The sequence below is a fragment of the Mytilus galloprovincialis genome, chromosome 2 (assembly GCF_965363235.1).
Source record: "Mytilus galloprovincialis chromosome 2, xbMytGall1.hap1.1, whole genome shotgun sequence".
Taxonomy (NCBI): Eukaryota; Metazoa; Mollusca; class Bivalvia; order Mytilida; family Mytilidae; genus Mytilus; species Mytilus galloprovincialis.
In genome coordinates, this window is record NC_134839.1 from 105,191,210 (window position 1) to 105,218,563 (window position 27,354).

A 27,354-nucleotide genomic window follows, 5' to 3' on the forward strand; every position below is an offset into this window, starting at 1 on the left:
ACCTCCACAAATATCTTCCATCTTTCTTCCATTACATTGTGTTTTATTGTATCAACACAGATCCTGTTCCGTAATGTTTACTTTTTTCAAGCTGTGCTAAGGACAATATAGATCACTGGTTTATTCCTCTGCTAGTAATTACACATGTCTTAAACAATTGTACAAGACAATTTTTGATGTCTCACTGCAGTCACATTATGAACATTTTCATCAAAACAGGACACCAACATCATGAAAGTCTATGGTTAGATTTTCTGTGCTGTTTTTGTGTAGCAGATTTATTTCAATTGGCATTAGAAAGAACATAGAAGTCTTTTAACTTTTAATTCTCATTTTTAAAAAAACCCACATGTGACATGGTTTTCTGAAAGTACATATCTTTTAAGTAGTCAACATGGTCAATAGCATAATTCTGAACCTTACATTGTCTTAAATTGAAACAAACTTGAATGTCTTTTTAAAAAACATATACATGTACATCTGGCATCAAATGGATATTAATACAGGTGATTTGAGTATAACAAAAAAAAAACAACATTAAATGTTGGTTGGTTTGTTTGAGTTTAAAGGTACTTCTAGCACCCTTGGTTAAATGATGGTCAGTTTTTGTGGTCAGAAGAAGCCATGGAATCTGAAGAGAACTGCAAACACTTGGCAGGAAAACTGAAAATTCTTGTTGATTAAGAGTGATAACTATATATTTTTTTTATTCATGTTAAATTATAACGACTAGTTTAATTCACCAAACATCTGTGATCCTGGTTATCGGTTATCACAATATGTAGACTACATGAAATTTAACCAAATATCTAAAGTACTGATTGTTGGAATGCATAGGCGGATCCAGAGGGGCCAGGCCCTTCCCTTTCATGGGAAAAATTTGATTGATTATATAGGGAATCACTGAAGCATGACTGGAGCCCCCCCCCCCCCCCCCCAACCCCTTAGGTCAGTCAATGGGCTCCCCATTATGAAAAGTTCTGGATCCGCCACTGAAATGTTTATATAAGAACCATCATTCAGTGTGGTCCATTCTAGATTCTGACTCCTTTACATTTAAAATTAGTACAAAACATATTGGATCATAGTGCTATAGACCAAATGAATCAATACTAACAAATGATAAAGATACTTTACAAAAAAGAGCTTGAGGCTAGAATTATGGTTGAACAAAAGTATGTTTATAACTTATCCCATACAAGTTTCTACATAGAAGATTTCATTTAGGAGTTTAAACAAAATAATTGCCAACATTTGAATAAAGAACACATAAAAAATCATTACAGAAAAATTCAACTTTTGTGTATTTGAAAACATTTCTTCAATCTTAGGTTAAGTTAAACAGGAACCAACTTTGGAGTGGCACAGTTTAAAGTCTGCATTAACAAAGTGTACATTGTAGCTCTATAAAGGTGGCATGGGAACACTGCCAGACCTAACTAAATCTGTTCTTGTAGCAAGCAGAGAAAAGAAAGAGAGAAAAGATTTGAGGTAAGACACAAACTCATTTGTCTGCAGCCTTTTGCTATATGTACATTTCTCTGAAATTTATATGAAAGCTTAGAAATAAAAATAAAATGGAGGTAGTTTTAATAACATTTCAAAAACATTACTTGATTTTAGAAGAACAGACAGGGGTACACTATATGCCCTACGACTTAGTAGCAGGCTCATAATTTAAATACCCTTTGTATAGCCCTGAAATGTATATAAAACAAAATAAAGATACATAATATTCAGAATGCAATATAAAGACTAGATTTAAAATAATGTATACATATATAAAATATCATCTTCAAAAATTATCTTCACAAATATATATATTCCATATACAAATTAAAATAATCAACAGATAAAATAAATATTCAAAATCATAACAATTAGTACGGTATTTTGTGAAGAAGACAACAACAACAAAATATCCCACACTCCTCACAACAACAAAAATTTACTAGAGTTGGTCAATAATCATATTTCAAAGAAGACCAGGAAACACCATGCAGCCATACCCTCCCCCACCCCCTAAAAAAATGAAAGGTAAAACAGGTTAGCCAAAGTAAAATTTTCTGCTAATTAACTCAGGACTTCATGATATATTCTGCAGTTTTATTTCTACTGGAACAAATATTACAGTATTTGTTCCTTACAGAATAAAGGATATGTAATATTTGTTCCAACAGAAACAGAATCATAGCATTGTTTATAACGACATGGAGAACTTCATTTATGAGGATTCAATAAACGTTGACAAATAGATATAAGGTATATGTAAATGCCATTTCTACATTGTTCGTAACAAAAAATCAGATGGTAAAAAATGTTTTAACAAAGAAATATATAATTCTATGTGTCTTTATCATAGATCTTAAAAGGGAATACAGCTCTTACAAAGTCTTTTAAAAGAAAATTTTAAAAGTCTGTCAATTTCATAAAATTATGATTCAATAAATTATCTTCTTACGGAATTATCAGTGCATCTTTCAGAACCACTGAACATGTCTGTAATCAAATGAAGCAAAAGACACCATGTCTCCAAGCAGGTTGGTTTCCTGTGTAATTATTAGGAATAAAACACAAATTTTATCAGTGCACCATAATCTTTTTGTTATTCTATCACTTAAGTGGAATGAAAGGAGGTCCAGAGGGAAAATAGTCACAAAATTAGTGGAAAACCTAATTTGATTGTTAAGAAATGGAGAATAAAATCATTATTTATTACTTTGAAATTACACCTTTTAATTCTAACTCACAAATTATTCACATATTAATGTTGATGTATTTAATATGTTGTAATTCAATTTAACATAATAAAAAACTAATACAATTATAATAAATTTTAATCAAATGGAATTTTAAAGAACAAGCTTTTTTTTACTAGTATATTTCTTAAAATTGTTTCCTTAAATACCCTTAATACCCCTGTAAAAGCCTCTACGTTGAACACAAATAATTATACAAATCATTACAAAAACTGATTAATTTGTCAAAAACCGATTGTGGTGACAAAACTTATCTGACAAGTGATCTCAGGAGTTAAAGGATTGTCAAAATTCAGGGTTTTAATTATTCAATCAATAATTACAGCTTTTCATATCAATTCTTCATCCAGTGGAAAAGTTTTCTGGTACTAACTAATCTTTGTGACAAATGATTATTCTCCATTAATGATTGTCAAATCAAGGGTTTAATATTTCTTATTCAAATTACTTCCTCTTTAGACCCAGCATAATATCAATTTGCATACAGAAGTGGGAAACTTTAGGAAAATTAATACATTTAAGTTGAACAGTTTCTGTAGCATGGTAAATTAGTGAACTATAATCTATTGGTAAAGACAACAGGTGCTCTCCGTGCCACATTCTGACAGAAACCCAATTGTTTTTTCATTACAAATTTTATTTATTACACTATTAGGTAAAACTTTATTATATGGTACAAAAATCAACCAAAAAAATTGATTCGGTTTGGCCCCAGATGACTTTTAAAATGTTGATGTCATTGAAAAAGCTCCAAATTATCTCCCTTTTGTGCAAAAATGCCATTTTTTGGCATTAAAATTGAAATATCTTTTTAAACTCATCAGTGACCTATATTTTTTATTATTGTTTTCAAATAAGCTGTACATAAACTAAATAATTGTAAAATTTAAGAGATTTCTGTAATTTAGTTCTTTTTTTATTTCGATATTACCTCTATTTCTCCTATTTATTAAACAGAAAAAAAGGACATTAACAAAAATTGTATGCTTCTTTCGGACGCAGATTGTGAGCTTAAATGAACGGTGACCCCTTTTTTTATTTCATTTTTCTATTGAGTATATGAAAGTTCATTTATAAAAAAAATATAGCGAAATCCTATATTACAGAAAAAATAAATGATTTATACCCGCGAGCCCCCTTAAGGATAAAGCCTTTGAGATCTCAAAACAAAACAATTTAGCATTTAAAGAATCAATTGTACCATGTCCAGACAATATACAGGGAATCAGTCTAAAACAGTAGATGTGATAAGTGATAATCAAACTTAATACAGCAATATTATAAGGTCCTGGCTCATAGTTTGGTTTCTACCATTTGGAGACAATTCCAGTACCATGAACATGAAACGGAAAATGGGGCAGCAGCAAGAACTGACTTTCAAGATTCAAGATAAAAATTATGGATTTGAAGTTATTACCCTTCAAAGCAACTGTAGACCTTTTGTTTGGCATGTTTCATTGGGACAGAAAAAGTGGAGGCTATATGTTTCAAACAAAAATTTCAATGGCACATACAAATATGTAATAACTAGATATCATTGAGATGGGAGCCATCTCTGTGGGCCCCGCTGCGAATAATGTGCATTAAAAAATTGTATCTTTACCATAGGACATGGGTTTGTCAACTGAAATCAAAGTTTTTGACCTTGACCTTTGACCTATGAAGTTGTAAATAAATTATGACACACCCTTTGGTGTTGGTTAATAAACATGTCAAGTATAAACTTTGAAATGATAAAGGTTCTCAAGATATAGAGCGGACACGATCTTTACCATAGGACATGGGGTTGTCAACTGAAACCAAAGTTTTTGACCTTGACCTTTGACCTAGGAAGTTGCACATAAATTATGACACACCCTTTGGTGTTGGTTTATATACATGTCAAGTATAAACTTTGAAATGATAACGGTTCTCAAGATATAGAGCGGACCCAATCTTTACCATAGGACATGGGGTTGTCAACTGAAACCAAAGTTTTTGACCTTGAACTATGCCCTAGGCAGTCGTTCATAAATTATGACACACCCTCTGGTGTTGGTTCATATACATGTCAAGTATAAACTTTGAAATCATAAGATATAGAGCGGACACGATCTTCACCACAGGACACAGGGTTGTCAACTGAAACCAAAGTTTTTTGACCTTGACCTTTGACCTAGGAAGTTGTACATACATCATGACACGCCCTCTGGTGGTGGTTAATAAACATGTAAAGTATAAAGTATGAAATCATAATGGTTCTCTAGATATGGAGCGGACACAAAGTGTTACGGACAGACGGACGGACAGACTGATCACTATAGGGGACCGCCTTTGGCGGGACCCTAATTATTATGATCATGTTTAAAATTTCATCAATATATATAGAACTAAATCTATTTATTTATTTTTTTTTTTAAAGATGTACAGTAACATATTGACTTAGTTTGAAAGAAAAAAATGCATTTGAATTAATGAACGATTTCATAAAATGTTTCACAATTTGATATAAAATGATATTTATATAACTTACATATTTCAGTCACTTAACTTAAAGTGGCCTCTTAAAGGAATAAAGATAGTATACAACAGAATCCATTTACAACTAGTAAAGCATATGTCCTGAGAAGACTGGATTTCTTGATTTGGCTATATATAGGTCTACAGAAATCTCACAGGGAAAAACTTAATTAGAGCTGTACCAATAGAGGAGTTCTTCATCAAGTTATAACCAAATAAAATCATCCACATCCTAATTTTAACTAAGAACTACTTTTCTTGTTTTACTACAAACTACTTTTCTTGTTTATCACTGTCGTCTTGGTTTGCACCATAATATCTTGCATGTCTTTGATTGATACTATTATCTTGTTGTCCACTAGAATGTCTCATATGTCTTTCATTTATACTAGTAGCTCTTTGTCCACTAGAATGTCTTAAATGTCTTTCATTGTTACTATTATCTTGTTGTCCACTAGAATGTCTTAAATGTCTTTGATTGTTACTATTATCTTGTTGTCCACTAGAATGTCTCAGATTAGCACTACTTGTCCTTGCCCTGTCCTCTAAACTTAAACTATTTGTCATTTTATCAATGTCTGGTTTTGGATCACTGAAACTTCTATGATAGTCATTTCCTGATCTGAATCGTCTATCCCTTGGCCCACTATTTATTCTCAAATTACCTCTGTTTCTACCTCTATAACCTCTATCACTCCTCTGACTTTGACCTCGACCTCTATAACCACGGTAACTCTCATTCTGATGATAGTCTTGATTACCTCTCCTATATACATCTGCACTTTGAGGTCTTTGGTTACCCCTATATGGTCCTCCATAGGGACGTGGCTGATGTGTTACTTGGTGATGATGACCTCGATTAGTCTGGTAACTATAGTGATGACCTCTACCTCTATGTGACTCACTGTGTGGCTTCGTTTCCATGGATTCCAAACATTTGTTACAAACATCAGCATAGGATGTTCCCTCTGGTTTTTCAGGTTTCTCACTAAATCCTGACTCTGCACTGCCACTATTAACTGATGATTCTGACCCTGAAAGGGCAAAGGTTACCTTGCTCTCTTTCTGATGTTCCCCTGATGGAAATCTTTTCTTTGATGAGCCCTGTTTCCCCTGTTCTTTCTTGTCTGATGGCTGAGTTGGAGCGTTTCTAGCAGATTCAGCACTAGAGCCTGACGCCCTACGTGATTTTTGGTTAGTTGATTTGGGTTTAGCTGAGAACCATGGAGATATGTGACTGGACAAGGAACTAGATCCTGATCCTGAAGACGTCATTCCTGGAGAACTCTGCTGAGATGAGGAAGCAAACCGTTGGAGCGATGGAGACCCTGGGGACGGGTATAACTGGTGAGGAGTTCCAGGAATAGGCTTGGGTGAAGGATATATAATATTTGGAACAGAAAATAAGTCTGCATTAGAGGATTTCCTACCAGTCACTACTGATGACCAATTGGATACTGTTCCTATAACAGAAAGTAAACATAAATATAAAGGATTGCAGCTAAAATAAAATGTTCATAGGCAATGAAACACAAACTGGGGTCCCCTCACTAATCAACTAAAACTTATAGTGCACATTTTCTAGAAAAGAAATTAATTGACATGCAGCAACCTGTAGAGCAACTATGAACTGCAAGCAATTTATTTTCCCTAATCTGTAATACTCGGCTCTTTCCTTATTTTACTATATCAAGCTAATAGGAAGATCACTAAATTACATTGCTGAAAAATGGGCTAGAAAGGCATTGTCAAACCAAGTTTGGTTGTTGTTCACAAATTTCAGTCTATTCATTGCTACTTTGAACTTGAACTTTGACATATTGACCCTAAAATCAATAAGTTTTCTCCTCATTCTCTGCATGGGACTTATTAAATTAAGCATGGTAAACAACAATATCTTGAAACACATAAATCAAGTACATGTATGAGGGTGGTAAAGGGTTGTTTTCGTGCAACATGTTTTGCCATTTTTATTTCACGTGCAGCCTTGAAAAAGGTTGGTTATTCTCTGTGTTTCGTGGAATCAGTAAAAACATTGACGTGCAAGAAATTTTTAAATGTTCGTTCATTATGAAATGGCAATTTCATTTGGCATTCTTCCGTGCAAATACTCCCCTTTATGCCCCTCAAGTATGGTAAAGATATTTTTTATGACTCATGACATTTCTCCAAAAACAGACATAAATGGAGTATCTGCAAAAATATTCTTTGTAACAGATGTAAAACTCAAACCTTTTTTCTCCGGAAATGTCCTAAATGTAAATAAACTATTCTGTGTCATACACCTTATAAATCAGTATGACTTTGACTTTGACTAACCTTTGCTTTCAGGTAAAGTCTGAGTTGGAAATAAACTTCTTTGAGACCACACACCCTGTAAATCAGGAGAGCTTTGACTCTGATGTACCGGTACAACTTTATGGCTTGGTGAGGTATTAATTTCTAATAGTTCTGTTCCTTCTAATTGTTGCAAGGTGAGAGTCACAACATGTTGACCAGAACTGGTTCCCTGTGGCTCCAGAGTGTGTTGGTACCGTATCATTTTAGGCTTCCTTACAGATTTCTGGAAATACACACAAAGATAAAATAATTAACTAAAATGGATTCCTAGCACTAAATGTTTAATCAATAGAAGGAGAATGTAGTTTTTGTCTTCAACAAACATACGTTTAATTTATTATAATAAATTGCTTTACAAATTTCCAACCCTGAAAAGTTTGGGCCAAAATGGACACAATATTTATGCTTGATACAGATCTGAATTCGGATTGTAATTAAATTTTTGTCACGTAATAGGTTTCTGACACAGAATAACTGTAGTCAAAGAAATCAAATTGGTTATATGGATATAGGAAGATGTGGTATGAGTGCCAATTTTTTACCCTGTGATTTGCATATGTGCAATACACTATGATGTTGAATATTAACCCAAAAAAAAACAAATTCTCTTTTAATTTCTGAAATTTGAAATGAGAAAAATTCCCCCCCCCCCCTCCTTTCCAAAAAGAATTTCTTTCCATCAAGATATGCTCAGTATCTCAATTCAAATTTATAATTGAGTTTGCAACCATAATTACCCATTTAAATACACCATAAAAGTTTTAAAATATAAAATGACATACATAGTCATGGCTAAAATTAATATTAATAAATAGTAACTGCTAATCAAAGAGCTGAAAGCTCTGAGGAAAAAAGACGCCACTGCCTCTAATATTGGGATATTTTTTATGCAAGTCTTGATTTTCACATACCGTAATAAGTTTAACATTGCAACATGTCTCGTAAGCATATAATTGATATTCGTATATGTGTGTGTGAAGTGAAGATGACAACTGACTGTTATTTTTAGTACAAATGAATAGGTCAAGAGTCAAGACTACCTGAATGATCTACAGTATCCAATGACTACTGGCTGTTTTTTTGTACCAATAAATAGGTCAAGAATACTGGAATGATATACAATATTCAATGACTATTAGCTGTTCTTTTGTACTAATAAATATGAAACTTGAAACCACTTCTCTGCCATATTGATATTTTATAACAACTTTGCCCATGACCCATATAATGGATATTCATTCTTTAACCATATATCATAGTAAGCTAGTTTGTTTTTTTTGCACTAACCCACCATCTTTCATGTCAAATTTCTGTCTCCATTTAAGTTTATGCCATTGAACCATCATGGTATTAAACACAATTCCAAGTAATTATGCTGTTATAGTGGGTCACCATATATTCAACTTGGGTGGCATTCCAGTTATTGAAAGGAGTAGGGGCATTAAGGCCTGGTTTTGGCCCAAGAAAATAAAATGTTTGATAACTTTTTCAAATTGGAACATAATCTTTAGAAATGCATAGGGTCAAGAAATATAAATGAAAAACATTAAGATTCTTATGTGATGACGTCACAATTACGTCATAATATATACTGTTTTCACAAAAACGATGAAAATTCAGAATTTATGCAGTTTTCTATCTTTATTTCTGTTGTGGAAACATCGTGCGCAGCCAAGAAACAACAAAATAATTTAACTGAAGCTTTATCATTACTATTGACAAAATCTCACCAAATATAAAGTTGTTTCTTGGGTGTGCACATACTTTTCCAATCGAAAATATACTTAACAATTTGATGAAAAACAAGGAAAATCACAAAATTTTACAAAATATGCAAATTAAGGCATGATTTGTTGCCATGGTAACTTGTTTAATGTCCAAAATTATTTTGTTTTTCTGAATACCTTCTAGCTGAGATACTTTTCAGTAATTTTAAAATATGTATGAAAACTTTTAAATTTGCAGTAATTTTTGGGCCAAATAAGGGCCTTATTGCCCCTACTCCTTTGTGTCGGATTAGAACAATGAACTAGACCTTTAGGAATGAATCACATAATTTAATATGGAGCCATAGTATGCAACCCCTGCCCGATAACAAAAATAAACAAGCTTGAAAGGATACATGTTAAACACCGTACAATATTCATCCTCATCCTTTGTAAGACAGTGATCGCATCGAATCAGCTAGACAACACTGTTGTGCACGCACCAAACGTAGAGAGCTACAAATCTGTTCTGACGCCCCGCCAATAAATCGGTGGCGCTCTCTCAAACGGTTGTATTAAAGCCAACATCGTTATCGACAATTTATTCACATGTCATACAGATACTGTCTGTTACAGACTTTGTAAACAGAGATTGAGTCAGGCTTAGTCTGCATCATTAACCACAAGCCCAATGCCCCAGACAAGTATTAAATTTTCAGCTCGGACTAGAAAATTTTAATTATCGCTAGCCCGACTGAACTAGTAAGAAATGTAAATTCCCATCTATGTTATTTGAACATATTTGAAGTTTAGATTGACAAGTAATGCAGAAAAGATTGTCAAATTAATGTGTACGAAAGTAATGAAGTCTAAACTATCGATATCAATAATTATACATTTATACTGAAAAAGTGAAACAGAAACGTAAACCAGTCGAAATATTTCTGGTACTTCGATCTACTTTAACCAATAGAAAGTGGACCAACACGGACATTTTATATTTTCTTATAATAAAGGCAGTTGTTTGTAAAAACGAAAAGACTATCAAGTTTTCCTCCGATTAATTATATATCTTTAATGTTTTAACAATGTTTAAGTTTTACTTCACATAATCAATAAAATTATAAAAATAGATTTATGAGTATCTTAGCAACACCGTGTTGGTACACTTCGATCTTTTTGGTAATAAGAAGAACCGGAGACCATGTGTCATCAGACGATTCATAAGCACCGCAGTGGTATTAATTTCCGATTATTCAAAATTTCATAAATCTGGATAAAAACCAGTATCTATCCAATGGATGTCAAGATGATTCCGATTAATACTTTTTTAATGGTTGTTAAGTTGAAATGGTAAGAAAGGCTGGCATTATTTAGGAGAACTATTTTGTCTAGCGATTGCTGATCATTGGTGTGTGAAAAGTCCAGAACTATGTCAAAATGGATCTATTTGTTTATTACGTAGATAAAAGCGAAAGCTTGAATAAATATGAAATGTTTTATTCTGTAAATAAAGTATGTAAACTGGTTCCCGGTTGATTACTACACAATAAGGATCATTGATAATACAAGCAGATTCCAGTTTGTATGTAAAATAGTAAATATGTAACCAAGCGCGGTAGGTGGAGAAATGTAATGGAAAGTAAATACGAAACCAAGGTAGGCAGAGAAATGTAATGGAAGTTCAGGTCAATAGTATTGGAAACATGCCGCTGAAAGCGTCATTTTCCAAAAATAAATTGGAATCTAATAACCAAAAGACAATCATCATTTCTTAATACATAGTTTACAAGCAGTGTAATAAAATTAATGTTACCAATTTTCTTGCACCAGATGCGCATTTCGACAATACATGTCTCTTCAGTGATGCTTGTGGCCAAAATATTTGAAATCCAAAGCTTATATAAAAGATGAAGAGCTATAATCCAAAAGGTCCAAAGGTATAGCCAAATCCGTGAAAGGAATCAGAGCTTTGCATGAGGGAGATACATTCCTTAATTCATAATAATTTCTATCATTTTGTAACAGCAAATTTTAATAACACAAAAAATCCGTATTTTCATGCCAGTACAGAAGTGGCTACTGGGCTGGTGATACCCTCGGGGACTAATAGTCCACCAGCAGAAGCATCAGGGAGGTAATTAAAAATTGTTTTTTAAATTGATTTGGATTACCTCCCTTACACTGCTTTAAAATTGTCTCAATTAAAAATTAAAAAACCTTTGCTTTTCCTTTTTTTTCGCCCTTAATTCCTAGCTGGTTTGAGGCATAGCCCCCCCTCCCAAAGTCAGTCCTAACCATACCTTTGTAGTATGGAAACTTGTGGTTTAATTTCTGAGAGATTCATACACTTTAACACAAGTTATTGTCTGGAAACTACAAACATGCTTATTTTGGGTCCCTTTTTTGGACCCTAACTCCTAAACAGTTATGATCATAACCCCCAAAATCAATCCCAACCTTCCTTTGGTAGTTATAAACCTTGTCTTAAAATTTTATTGATTTCTATTTACTTATTCTAAAGTTATCATTCGGAAACCATCTGTCTTTGGAAGACGCCGACGACGACAAGGTGATACCAATATACGACCAAAAAATTTTAATTTTTGCAGTCATATAAAAATGGTATAGAACCCTTCTTCATGCTCATGGTTCTGTCCAACATAAAAAAATCAGATCTTTTGGGGTCTTTGTTAAATAGATTCAAAAACTGGTCTAGACTTTACGGCTTAACATATTGTATTGACAATTGTCTATTGAAGACTTCATGTTGATCTTGACTCTAGATATTTTGTATTGTGTTGTGTCATTGGGTTTCTGTCTATTGAAGACTTCATGTTGATCTTGACTCTAGATATTTTGTATTGTGTTGTGTCATTGGGTTTCTGTCTATTGAAGACTTCATGTTGATCTTGACTCTAGATATTTTGTATTGTGTTGTGTCATTGGGTTTCTGTCTATTGAAGACTTCATGTTGATCTTGACTCTAGATATTTTGTATTGTGTTGTGTCATTGGGTTTCTGTCTATTGAAGACTTCATGTTGACCTTGACTCTAGATATCTTGTATTGTGTTGTGTCATTGGGTTTCTGTCTATTGAAGACTTCATGTTGATCTTGACTCTAGATATTTTGTATTGTGTTGTGTCATTGGGTTTCTGTCTATTGAAGACTTCATGTTGATCTTGACTCTAGATATTTTGTATTGTGTTGTGTCATTGGGTTTCTGTCTATTGAAGACTTCATGTTGACCTTGACTCTAGATATTTTGTATTGTGTTGTGTCATTGGGTTTCTGTCTATTGAAGACTTCATGTTGATCTTGACTCTAGATATTTTGTATTGTGTTGTGTCATTGGGTTTCTGTCTATTGAAGACTTCATGTTGATCTTGACTCTAGATATTTTGTATTGTGTTGTGTCATTGGGTTTCTGTCTATTGAAGACTTCATGTTGATCTTGACTCTAGATATCTTGTATTGTGTTGTGTCATTGGGTTTCTGTCTATTGAAGACTTCATGTTGATCTTTACTCTAGATATTTTGTATTGTGTTGTGTCATTGGGTTTCTGTCTATTGAAGACTTCATGTTGATCTTGACTCTAGATATTTTGTATTGTGTCATTGGGTTTCTGTCTATTGAAGACTTCATGTTGATCTTGACTCTAGATATCTTGTATTGTGTTGTGTCATTGGGTTTCTGTCTATTGAAGACTTCATGTTGATCTTTACTCTAGATATTTTGTATTGTGTTGTGTCATTGGGTTTCTGTCTATTGAAGACTTCATGTTGATCTTGACTCTAGATATTTTGTATTGTGTTGTGTCATTGGGTTTCTGTCTATTGAAGACTTCATGTTGACCTTGACTCTAGATATTTTGTATTGTGTTGTGTCATTGGGTGTCTGTCTATTGAAAACTTCATGTTGATCTTGACTCTAGATATTTTGTATTGTGTTGTGTCATTGGGTTTCTGTCTATTGAAGACTTCATGTTGATCTTGACTCTAGATATTTTGTATTGTGTTGTGTCATTGGGTTTCTGTCTATTGAAGACTTCATGTTGACCTTGACTCTAGATATTTTGTATTGTGTTGTGTCATTGGGTTTCTGTCTATTGAAGACTTCATGTTGATCTTGACTCTAGATATCTTGTATTGTGTTGTGTCATTGGGTTTCTGTGTATTGAAGACTTCATGTTGACCTTGACTCTAGATATCTTGTATTGTGTTGTGTCATTGGGTTTCTGTCTATTGAAGACTTCATGTTGATCTTGACTCTAGATATTTTGTATTGTGTTGTGTCATTGGGTTTCTGTCTATTGAAGACTTCATGTTGATCTTGACTCTAGATATTTTGTATTGTGTTGTGTCATTGGGTTTCTGTCTATTGAAGACTTCATGTTGACCTTGACTCTAGATATTTTGTATTGTGTTGTGTCATTGGGTGTCTGTCTATTGAAGACTTCATGTTGATCTTGACTCTAGATATTTTGTATTGTGTTGTGTCATTGGGTTTCTGTCTATTGAAGACTTCATGTTGATCTTGACTCTAGATATCTTGTATTGTGTTGTGTCATTGGGTTTCTGTCTATTGAAGACTTCATGTTGACCTTGACTCTAGATATTTTGTATTGTGTTGTGTCATTGGGTTTCTGTACATATCATATTGACACTTGTCTATTGAAGACTTGATGTTGATCTTGACTCTAGATATTTTGTATTGTGTTGTGTCATTGGGTTTCTGTCTATTGAAGACTTCATGTTGATCTTGACTCTAGATATTTTGTATTGTGTTGTGTCATTGGGTTTCTGTCTATTGAAGACTTCATGTTGATCTTGACTCTAGATATTTTGTATTGTGTTGTGTCATTGGGTTTTTGTCTATTGAAGACTTCATGTTGACCTTGACTCTAGATATTTTGTATTGTGTTGTGTCATTGGGTTTCTGTCTATTGAAGACTTCATGTTGACCTTGACTCTAGATATTTTGTATTGTGTTGTGTCATTGGGTTTCTGTCTATTGAAGACTTCATGTTGACCTTGACTCTAGATATTTTGTATTGTGTTGTGTCATTGGGTTTCTGTACATATTGTATTGACACTTGTCTATTGAAGACTTCATGTTGATCTTGACTCTAGATATTTTGTATTGTGTTGTGTCATTGGGTTTCTGTCTATTGAAGACTTCATGTTGATCTTGACTCTAGATATCTTGTATTGTGTTGTGTCATTGGGTTTCTGTCTATTGAAGACTTCATGTTGACCTTGACTCTAGATATTTTGTATTGTGTTGTGTCATTGGGTTTCTGTACATATTGTATTGACACTTGTCTATTGAAGACTTCATGTTGATCTTGACTCTAGATATCTTGTATTGTGTTGTGTCATTGGGTTTCTGTCTATTGAAGACTTCATGTTGATCTTGACTCTAGATATTTTGTATTGTGTTGTGTCATTGGGTTTCTGTCTATTGAAGACTTCATGTTGATCTTGACTCTAGATATCTTGTATTGTGTTGTGTCATTGGGTTTCTGTCTATTGAAGACTTCATGTTGACCTTGACTCTAGATATTTTGTATTGTGTTGTGTCATTGGGTTTCTGTCTATTGAAGACTTCATGTTGATCTTGACTCTAGATATCTTGTATTGTGTTGTGTCATTGGGTTTCTGTCTATTGAAGACTTCATGTTGACCTTGACTCTAGATATTTTGTATTGTGTTGTGTCATTGGGTTTCTGTCTATTGAAGACTTCATGTTGACCTTGACTCTAGATATCTTGTATTGTGTTGTGTCATTGGGTTTCTGTCTATTGAAGACTTCATGTTGACCTTGACTCTAGATATCTTGTATTGTGTTGTGTCATTGGGTTTCTGTCTATTGAAGACTTCATGTTGATCTTGACTCTAGATATCTTGTATTGTGTTGTGTCATTGGGTTTCTGTCTATTGAAGACTTCATGTTGACCTTGACTCTAGATATTTTGTATTGTGTTGTGTCATTGGGTTTCTGTCTATTGAAGACTTCATGTTGACCTTGACTCTAGATATTTTGTATTGTGATGTGTCATTGGGTTTCTGTCTATTGAAGACTTCATGTTGATCTTGACTCTAGATATCTTGTATTGTGTTGTGTCATTGGGTGTCTGTCTATTGAAGACTTCATGTTGACCTTGACTCTAGATATCTTGTATTGTGTTGTGTCATTGGGTTTCTGTCTATTGAAGACTTCATGTTGACCTTGACTCTAGATATTTTGTATTGTGTTGTGTCATTGGGTTTCTGTCTATTGAAGACTTCATGTTGACCTTGACTCTAGATATCTTGTATTGTGTTGTGTCATTGGGTTTCTGTCTATTGAAGACTTCATGTTGACCTTGACTCTAGATATCTTGTATTGTGTTGTGTCATTGGGTTTCTGTCTATTGAAGACTTCATGTTGACCTTGACTCTAGATATCTTGTATTGTGTTGTGTCATTAGGTTTCTGTCTATTGAAGACTTCATGTTGATCTTTACTCTAGATATTTTGTATTGTGTTGTGTCATTGGGTGTCTGTCTATTGAAGACTTCATGTTGATCTTGACTTTAGATATTTTGTATTGTGTTGTGTCATTGGGTGTCTGTCTATTGAAGACTTCATGTTGATCTTGACTCTAGATATCTTGTATTGTGTTGTGTCATTGGGTGTCTGTCTATTGAAGACTTCATGTTGATCTTGACTCTAGATATCTTGTATTGTGTTGTGTCATTGGGTTTCTGTCTATTGAAGACTTCATGTTGATCTTTACTCTAGATATTTTGTATTGTGTTGTGTCATTGGGTGTCTGTCTATTGAAGACTTCATGTTGATCTTGACTTTAGATATTTTGTATTGTGTTGTGTCATTGGGTTTCTGTCTATTGAAGACTTCATGTTGATCTTGACTCTAGATATCTTGTATTGTGTTGTGTCATTGGGTTTCTGTCTATTGAAGACTTCATGTTGATCTTGACTCTAGATATCTTGTATTGTGTTGTGTCATTGGGTTTCTGTCTATTGAAGACTTCATGTTGATCTTGACTCTAGATATCTTGTATTGTGTTGTGTCATTGGGTTTCTGTCTATTGAAGACTTCATGTTGATCTTGACTCTAGATATTTTGTATTGTGTTGTGTCATTGGGTTTCTGTCTATTGAAGACTTCATGTTGATCTTGACTCTAGATATTTTGTATTGTGTTGTGTCATTGGGTTTCTGTCTATTGAAGACTTCATGTTGACCTTGACTCTAGATATCTTGTATTGTGTTGTGTCATTGGGTTTCTGTCTATTGAAGACTTCATGTTGACCTTGACTCTAGATATCTTGTATTGTGTTGTGTCATTGGGTTTCTGTCTATTGAAGACTTCATGTTGATCTTGACTCTAGATATCTTGTATTGTGTTGTGTCATTGGGTTTCTGTCTATTGAAGACTTCATGTTGATCTTGACTCTAGATATCTTGTATTGTGTTGTGTCATTGGGTTTCTGTCTATTGAAGACTTCATGTTGATCTTGACTCTAGATATTTTGTATTGTGTTGTGTCATTGGGTTTCTGTCTATTGAAGACTTCATGTTGATCTTGACTCTAGATATCTTGTATTGTGTTGTGTCATTGGGTTTCTGTCTATTGAAGACTTCATGTTGATCTTGACTCTAGATATCTTGTATTGTGTTGTGTCATTGGGTTTCTGTCTATTGAAGACTTCATGTTGACCTTGACTCTAGATATCTTGTATTGTGTTGTGTCATTGGGTTTCTGTCTATTGAAGACTTCATGTTGACCTTGACTCTAGATATCTTGTATTGTGTTGTGTCATTGGGTGTCTGTCTCACTAACAGATACTTACATTATAAAATGTACGTTTGCATGTTGACATTTTTTACAAGATTATGTGACATTTACAGTAATATTCATCAATTAAATAGTTATAATAAAAATAATTTCGACTAAAAATAACTGGATAAACAACAATTATAATTTGTTTTAAAAAAGAAATCTGTACCTCAAAATTAACTTGGCAATCAATATTCATATCTAGTGGGGAGCCTGTAACCCACTTCTCCATTATAAATGGTGGCTGAAAAGAAAAGAGAAAAAATATTAATGTGAAATTTTTAATACACTTTCCCCAAAAAACTGTTGTTGGCCATTTGCAATCAACCAGTTAAAGCGCAACACATAAAATGATCTACCAGTATCTATCCCTAAATAATAATAAGAAAAATTTCTATCACAAACTTGGTGGAATAATATATTTGAATAAGATTACAGTCTTGTCCTCCTATAAGCATATCCCACTTGTAGTTCAAAGTTTTAGAAAACAGGAGGTAGGTGTCAAGACAGATTCCAAAATCATGTAACATCTCATCACTGTTGATCTGCTGACCAAATGTGAAGTCATTCTGCTCAGTAATATTGGGGCAAAGTGTGACAAAAATGTTGAAGTTCATTCAACATTTTAAAAATTCAAAGTATTGCCGAACCTGAAGATGAGTTAGGAATATAACAAGAAAATGTATGGGATGGATCAGTCACTTAACCCTCAAGGACTTAACCATCACCGAATAAATGGCTCTTATATTTAAATCTTTATATAAAAAAAAGCACAGTCTGTAATTTTAATTGAAGTTGATACTGATTTATATTGTCTGCCATGCTTCCTATCTACATATAGATAACTTGGATTACATTTAAGTTTGTGCTTGTTTGATACATGGCAACAATGATGTGGAGATCTGCATGTAGTCTCTTCCAAATTGAAATATAAATAAATGATGATTAACATAAGAAAAACACAATGTTATATGAAGTTCCATCAGAACATGAGAATATTAAATTAATACATGAGTTGACTTATGTATGATATTTTATATGATGTACATATCATGCATGAGAATACTTACATGTGAGATTTTATATGAAGTTCTATTAGAACATATAAATGTTTCATCTTTTACACATGTGATTACTTACATGTGAGATTGTATATGAAGTTCCATAAGAACATATAAATGTTAAAATTGAGAATGGAAATGGGGAATGTGACAAAGAGACAACAACCCGACCATAGAAAAAAACAACAGCAGAAGGTCACCAACAGGTCTTCAATGTAGCGAGAAATTCCCGCACCCGGAGGCGTCCTTCAGCTGGCCCCTAAACAAATATATACTAATTCAGTGATAATGAACGCCATACTAATTTCCAAATTGTACACAAGAAACTAAAATTAAAATAATACAAGACTAATATAGGCCAGAGGCTCCTGACTTGGGACAGTTACATCTTTTACACATGTGATTACTTACATGTGAGATTTTATATGAGGTTCCATTAGAACATGAGAATGTTACATCTTTTACACATGTCACTGCATTGAATTCTTCTATTTCTTCATCTTCATCTATCTCCATGTACATCTTCCATTTAAAGTCCTGGAATATATAACATATACCATGTATATATGAAATTCATATGGGTTAATTGAAAGAATAATAAATACTTGGCTGAAATATTCTTTTGTAACCCCTTTTTGGTAGTTGTTAGTCAGTGAAATACCAAAAAGTGCTACATTCTATGATTCATTCATTCGAATAGATACTGGTACATACAGCATCAAAATACACTTTACAGGGAAACACATATATATAGTGGAAGTGAATCTACCATTGCTTTTCTGACAACTTCTTTGTTTATTTTTTTCTTGACACGCCAATTTACTTTAATATTTAAGGAAACCTGCAAAGATCCTCATATTTTCAATATACTTACTACTTACAAGAAAGATAATGAAATTATACCATGATGTAAAACTAAGCCACAGGGATCAAACTAACTGCTTTCTAAAGCCGTAAACAGATTTGTGGAAGAATTTATTTCCTCTGTATCCTGCAGATATGGGAATTAGCAGGATAGCAGAAAAAACTTTGCACTGCATGAAATGAATATTTTTAGATTCTGTCAAAGCCCTGGATGTATTTCATGTGATGTTTAAGTCTTCACATAAAAACAAAGTTTACTGGTTTCATGCAGTGACTCAATTTAGTTAATTGAAGAATTCCTCTGAGTCTTCTGATAGTGAGGATTAATTTAATCAATTTTTGTATTAAATATGTAAAAGCTAATATTGTTATAAATGTTAATTAAACTCTGCAGTCACTAGACTTTTGATGAAGAAAGTTTTTATAGCATTTTCATGTAAAGTTAATAATATAATATGCTTTTTAATAAATGATTCAATTCATGGATATTTGCAAAATGTAGAAGTGTATAAATAAGATAACAGGTACAGTCTTGTATGCTCAACATGAATTCAAAGATTAATAGACCCCTACTTGCAGAAACTCTTCAACAGAAAATGGTAAAACCAAAATCTATATTGAACCTGACCTGTATTTTATGTTTCATAACATTTAATTTAGTTCAGCAAACTAGAGAGGTAGTGTATTTTTAAGAACAATTTTGCCAAATTGAATTAAGTATATATCAATTCACAGCTAATATAGATGTAAAATTCGAAGATGTAGCATGGCAACTATTCACCTGAGACCAAATGGTATACATTGAATGAAGTGGCATTTGTATACAAATCCTTGGTTGGGGCTTGTAAACATGGAAGACAGATAACTGCATACTACATACACAGCAAATTATGTCATTCCAATGGACCAGAATATATCTTCTTTTACAGCAATAATATGTGTCCAATATATCTGACATCTATTATAACATGTACTAATACAAAACTACTCTTTATTGGATTTTGTTTATTTCAGTTAACAGGAAATTCATATTTTATAGTGCAGGAGAAGTAATTATTTCACATAAACAAAATGTACACACTAATTACTGAGCAGCTGCACATAATTATATGTCCCCAAGCCATCAGATCAAAACAACAAGAAAAACTATAATCAAATAAAACTGTAGTCAGAAATCTTTGGCAGTAAAGCTCAAATCTTTGAAACATCATCATTAAGTGAAAACTGTCTACAAAAGATCTTTATTAATCCTAATACACTAATGCAGGAAGATTTTGAAGACTTGTTTAATGTAATCTCATCTTGCTAACATAATGCATCAAAGTTTTCTTTCAACCATTTAATAAAACATGCAGCAGCCTTGACATAAAAGAAGTGCTCCCTGTTAACTAAATCAAAAGATAAAGAAATTGTGTATGTTTATTTCTAGTTCCATCCCATTAATAAATCTGACTTTTTTCTTCATTTCTTGACATGCTCAATTTTACTGCTCATAGATCTTTGTCAAAACAATTCATAACTACATTAATCTACCAGCTTATTAAAAACACATTACTTCACTTCATCTGTAATCTACAACTTAACTTTTAAACAGAAAACTGCCATAAAGTATGGCATTCAATCATATCTTTTAATAAAAGAGGGGGAAAAAAAGAAAGAAAAAAACTTATTTTACAATTCATTGCAGACATAACAAGAACGTGTCCCAAGTACATGTCCCAAGTACACGGATGCCCCATCTGCACTATCATTTTCTATGTTTAGTGGACCGTGAAAATGGGATAAAATATTTAATTTGGCAAATTGGCATTACAATTAGAAAGATCATATCATAGGGACATGTTTACTAAGTTTCAATTTGATCGGAATTCAACTTCATCAAAAACTACCTCGACCAAAACTTTAACCTGAAACGGGACAAACGGACGGACAGACAAACAAATGGACGGACAGACAAACAAATGGACGGACTTACAGACCAGAAAACATAATGACCATAAATGGGGCATAAAAATCCTAGTTTCTTTAGACTATTTAAACCATTTTTTTTAGGAACTAACTTCTGCAGTAGATATTTTTTATATAAATCCATTAATTATAGTCCCTTCTTTCTTACTGGTATGAGTATCTACTTCTTTTAGACTATAAACAAGAATGTGTCCTCAGTACATGAATGCCCCACTCGCACTATCATTTTCTATGTTCAGTGGACCGTGAAATTCGGGTAAAATCTCTAATTTGGCATTAAAATTAGAAAGATCATATCGTAGGGAACATGTGTACCAAGTTTGAAGTAAATTGGACGTCAACTTCATCAAAAACTACCTTGACCAAAAACTTTAACCTGAAGCGGTAAAGACGGACGAACGGACGAACGGACGGACAAACGGATGCACAGACCAGAAAACATAATGCCCCTCTACTATCGTAGGTGGGGCATAAAAATCAAAGTACCATCCCTGGATATATTGGGCATAGAAATATGGTTATTAAAAAGAAGATGTGGTATGATTGCCGATAGGACAACTCTCCACAAGAATTCATTATATACGGTCTTCCTAAACTTTATGTTTCATAGCTAAGAAATAAAATTGAGAAGAACAAGAATGTGTCCAAAGTACACGGATGCCCCACTCGCACTATCCTTTTCCATGTTCCATGGACCGTGAAATTGGGTAATTATCTTATTTGGCATTAAAATTAGAAAGATCATATCATAAGCAACAAGTGTACTAAGTTTCAAGTTGATTGGACTTCAGCTTCATCAAAAACTACCTTGACCAAAAACTTTAACCTGAAACTCCCACTTTCATTTTCTATGTTCAGTGGACCGTGAAATTGGGGTCAAAAGTCTAATTTGGCTTAAAAATTAGAAAGATCATCTCATAAGCAACAAGTGTACTAAGTTTCAAGTTGATTGGACTTCAGCTTCATCAAAAACTACCTTGACCAAAAACTTTAACCTGGATGGATGAAGGGAACCACAGATGGACGGACGGACGAACGGAGCCACAGACCAGAAAACATAATGCCCCTCTACTATCATAGGTGGGGCATAAAAACTGTCCTATTTTCTGAGCAGCATGTTTTTACGGAGATATTTACATTTGATGTCCAACATTGATGGACTAAAACACTCTCAACATATAACAAACCCTTTCAACAACTCTGTTTTAAAAGTGGTATACCACCACTCCTAATTAAACGTAATAGCTAACCAGAAGTAGTAGTCTGACAGATTTGAAAAGCACAGACACAATATAAATCATCAATTTAAAGACCAAATAAGAAGTCTTTTTGTTTAGAAGTTCCTGAGAGAATTGCAACACAAATATTGCTGTAAAATGGAGATACTAACAAAAATACAAGATGATTGCAATATAGCCCCAAATCATGGTAGACTTTTAGATTGGGTTAAGAATGTCCTTATATAGTTTTTTGGTCTAAATACTCCTTCTGACAAAATATATCAAATTTGTCGTTTGGGATATTTTAATGCATTATTTTTTAGTGATCAATGTACAACTAAAACATGGTCTTATCTTATTTTAATATTGTTCCACTGGAAATAGTCTCTCATACAGTTGTGAGAATATTTCATCAATTCAAAAATATTTTTTACAGGTGAAGAACTATTGAGGTCAATTTTGGGATTGTTTCCACATATAAAAAATAGTTCCTATAGACCTTATTAATATTGGCAAATCTATACACGGTTGACCTGAGAATCTGAATCTTTTGACCTAAGAATCTGAGTCTCTCAAACTATTGATGTCCTACAACAATCACTTTTCCATTGTGGCATCAGATATTTTATACAAAATTGTTAAAATTTTACAGGAATCTTTGTGATGCCCAGTAATGGTGGAAAAATAGCAATAAGATGTATTCTTAATGGGATAATTCATATTCAGAGGAATTTTCAATTTTTTCAGATCGTTCAAATAAAGTATATCTGTTTTCATATAACTTTAAAATGTAAGAACTTGTTGAAACAGGTTTCAATCTCTGAAAAGTACTAGATGAATATGAATTACTATGAGAACGTAAGTATTATATATTGTGATCACACAGTTTAACCTTCATAATAATTACTTATGAAAGTGGCAGACTTAGGAACATCTTCTCTTCCTATTAAGCCTGACTTTTGATGTCTAAAATAATTGCTAGAATTCATGTTTCCAATCCAGTAGAAATTCTACATCTGAAAAGGCAAATTAAAACCTATGTAGTGTACATTTCTTACATCTCTGTGTCTTTACAAGTATAATTAGTAATGACACCATTTCTCTTTATCAACAAGGTATACATTAAAACATGGAACTAAAAATACTGAAGGGAGAACTACATTGTATTATATTTACAACAAGATGTTATCAAATGTCATTTGACATCCTGTCTTTCTCATACTCATCCATAAAAAAAGTGGAACTGGAAAGTCAACTCTCCTAAATTACTGAACTCTATCATTTTGCTTTACCACAATATCTTTGTAAATATCAGATACAGCCAACCGGGTTAACATTGACATGGGTGTATCTTATATATATAGAGATTAAGTTATGTCAGTCTTAGATTCACGAACACTTGTGTAATGTTTATACTCTACAAATGCATCCTGAATACAATCTACTATGCATAGGAAGCTGTCTAGTCGTTCTATTATCCCATAAGTTTGTTTCATTTAATGTTATGTTAACAAAATGTAAGCATATTAAACAAATGAAATTACCAAAGATGTACATTTTGTTATATCTTAATGATGTTATTGTAATTTTAAACAAAATATCAAAAGAATTCCCCGGGAAAAGTATTCCATGACTGATGCATTACACAGTTGTTCATTGATTAAAAGGATGTTAACTAGATAGCAAGGAAAGGCTACTACTGTAAATTCAGAAATTATTGTCATGTTTTATTATTTGTTGAAAATGTGACAAGGTTGTAATCCTTATAATTCAAACTAGCATTTTTGATTTTTTTTCATTTGAATGATGTAGAATTTTTTTCTGTATGGAAAAAAATAAATATTGCATTTTGGTCTAAAATGACAAAATCGCATGAGAAATGCACACAATAGTTTCCGAATTTATGGTATACAAAATATAAGTTAATTTATAATAGAACGAAACACAAAAAAGGAAGTATATTTGATTAAGAGCTCAAGCCAATTTAAATATCCATTCCTAGTTTTAGTAGACACCCTTTTTATCTTCAGTTGCATTCTAAAGAGCTGGTATAAAAATAAAATGTATTTTCTTTCAGCATAACAATTATTGTATGCTGTTTATTATCATAAAAACCAAGCAAGGTAGATAATTGATGTTTTGATGTAATACAAATGAATATCAGAAAATATAGAAAATAAACAAATCAGACAACACTAAAATTAACCAAAATTATACCAGTTTTAAAATTAGAATATTTCACTTTAAAACAAGAGAGCAGTCCAATTCAAATGTAAAATTTCTTATGAGTCTTAATAAGCAATGTCAAAAACAAAACAATACTTGCAACAGACTTATCTAGAAAAAAGTAAAATCACAAAAATACTGAACTCTGAGGAAAATTCAAAACGGAAAGTCCATAAGCAAATGGCAAAATCAAATGTTAAAACATATCAAAAGAATGGACAACAACTGTCATATTCCTGACTTGGTACAGGCATTTCAAATGTAGAAAATCTAAAGGCTATATGATACAGCTTATTATATATATGAGCTGTTGTAGAAGAAAAAAGTTACTGATAAAAGTTACGCAAAGTAAATGCCGTCAAACTTAAAGGATTTTTCAATGAAGGAGAATATTAATTTAAGTGTATAATTAGACTTTTTAACATAAACCAGGATTTCGTTGGCAAACTTTAGAAAGTAAAAATAATAAGTGTACATTGATGGCATCCTTTAAACTAATGTTATAGAGTTTACAGCATCCAATATATCCTCTATCATTACCAGGATTTTCTATATATAATGGATGCCTAAAGTTTCAATTAGTGTAAAACAATATTGAAAAACAAACATAACTCCATTAAAAAGTCCTTAAAATTTAAATTTGAATGTCATGTTTGGCAGATAATGATATATAAACAAAGAGGACAAGTTAATTTCCCTCTGGTTTGACATGTATTATGTCTGACAACATTCACTTATGTTTGATTAAGCTAATAATCCCATGAAATGTTGGGTTCATAAAAAAACAAGCATGAGGGTGGAAAAGAGACAGACCTCATCACATCATACATGAAAAGGATGTTAGAGATTTTTTTTTTAGAAAAGTGTTTCTTCACAACTATATACAACTATATCCTGTAAATCTCATGATTGCTAAAATAAATGTACCAAAAAAATCTTTAATTTTCAATTATGGCCTCTATTTTGGGCAAATGATCACACTTATCATGTAACAGTTCATAAAGAACATAGGCCATGATTCAAAATTACAATTACCTTGTTCTTTAAATTATCTATCAGTTCTATCCTTTAATTGACACAAAAGTTGTAAAATTATTTAAAAGGACTGAAATATAGGTCATAGTAATTTCATTGAATAAAATGCAGGTTGACAGGACCAGTTGGCTGCCTCATACATGTCATAGCAAGTTTAGGTCTATATCTCTACACAAATTTTCAAAGAAATGTCAAAAGCTATTGTTGTAATGATGGGCTACATAAAAAGGATTGTCAGTTTTCCTACAAAAGTGGTGGGTCTCTCAGGGCACTGGCCTCCTCCGCCAATAAACTTGACCACCATGAAATTGCACAACAGTGTTGAAAGTGACCTTAGACACCAATCAATCAACCAATCAATGTCTTGTCTGCGATCCTAATACTTCCTCTTATAAATCACCTGTCTGTACTTTTTTCTCATTAATCTTACTGTCTAATATTTTTCTAGATCTTCAACAGGACCAAGACTTTCTCATTACTCAGTACTCAGTATACAAAATTTGAGCTAGAAACATCAAATGCAGTATTTTGATGGGTTGATTTCTGAGTCTGAGTATGACAAACATATTTGGAAATTTTTAGTCCTGATACTCAGAATTATTAGGTAACAATGTCACATATCAGTGAAACAACATTACTCATGCATATCTATTCATGTAAATTTATCAATGAAATGCACCCATATTCAATCCTACAATCTAACAACTACTGGACAGACGGACAATGGTATACCATAATACTTCCTGTAAAAGGGCCTATAAAAATAATAATAAAAAAACATAATTGGTATCATCTAGAACATCAGCTCACTCTTAAAGGCTAACTTGATATTTTTGCTGAATTAAGTTGGTATCAAAAACAAAATACCACTATTCCGAAGTAATCAATAGATCAGTCCTATTTTTAGAAACATCCATGTTTAGTATTATAATTAAGTAGCATAAAATGTGTTAATTACAAAACTACTTCTTCCCCCCACAAAACTTTGAAGCTTAGTGCATTAAAACCAATCATTATACTTCATTTAAAGTCAAATGTTAACATTTAACCACTTTACCTACACACAGAATTATGTAATTTGTAAATAAATTTTCTAAACATCTGAAATATGTTATTAAAATTCCATATGTAAAGTAATTATTTTACTAAAGTGATTGATAATTTTTATTAAAAAAATCTTGTTCAAATAACTACTCCTCCCTCCATCCCACCCTCTATTTGAACAACTCTTAAAAATCAATTCAACACTGTCACTTTCGTTTTAGGCTTCAAAGTAAAATGGATAAGAAATTGACAACCCCATTATGTTGATGGACAGGTATTAACCCTAACTGACCTTCAATGTTACCTTAAACAAACACAGGTAAAATACCAGCAATTAAATAAAGTGCAACACTACCCTATTACAATAACAGGTCTACAGTAAAGTCTGACAGTTTAAAAAGATTGCACTTTCTAACCCTGTTAAAATTAAAGGACTTTATGAAATGAAAGATGAATATTTTTTTAGTTTATTAAACTAAAAATTTTGTAACAGAATTAAATACAAAAGTTAGATAACAAATATGTTAGTTTCATCTTGTGTAGCACAATAATAAGTTTCCTGAATAACAAAAGTTTCCATTCACACTAAATACTTTTTGGGTTGTAAAATTCCATAAATGTCTGGCACAGTTTTTGATTAAAAAAAAAAAATTAAAACCCAGACTGAAGTAAACATAAACTGCAAAATTTGAAGTCCCACCTATCAATTAAATACCATAATTTTTTTTCCAAAACTCAGCTCTCTTATCATGAAAAAGATAAATGTCCAAAATTCTTTAGATT

At 32.5% G+C, this 27,354-nt stretch overlaps 1 protein-coding gene across 3 annotated transcripts in view; it reads right to left on the minus strand.

Moving 5' to 3' along the window:
- Window positions 1-310: 310 nt before the first annotated feature.
- LOC143065239 (mitogen-activated protein kinase kinase kinase 20-like) overlaps window positions 311-27,354 on the minus strand; it is a 53,925-nt gene continuing 26,881 nt past the window's right edge. For all 3 annotated transcript variants that reach the window (XM_076238691.1, XM_076238690.1, XM_076238692.1), the window contains exons 18-21: window positions 18,626-18,751; window positions 17,323-17,397; window positions 7,578-7,821; window positions 311-6,721 (exon numbers count right to left, since the gene is read on the minus strand). In XM_076238691.1, the coding sequence (XP_076094806.1) occupies window positions 5,532-6,721; window positions 7,578-7,821; window positions 17,323-17,397; window positions 18,626-18,751 (1,635 nt within the window). In that variant the 3' untranslated portion in view covers window positions 311-5,531. The remainder of the gene's footprint in view (window positions 6,722-7,577; window positions 7,822-17,322; window positions 17,398-18,625; window positions 18,752-27,354) is intronic.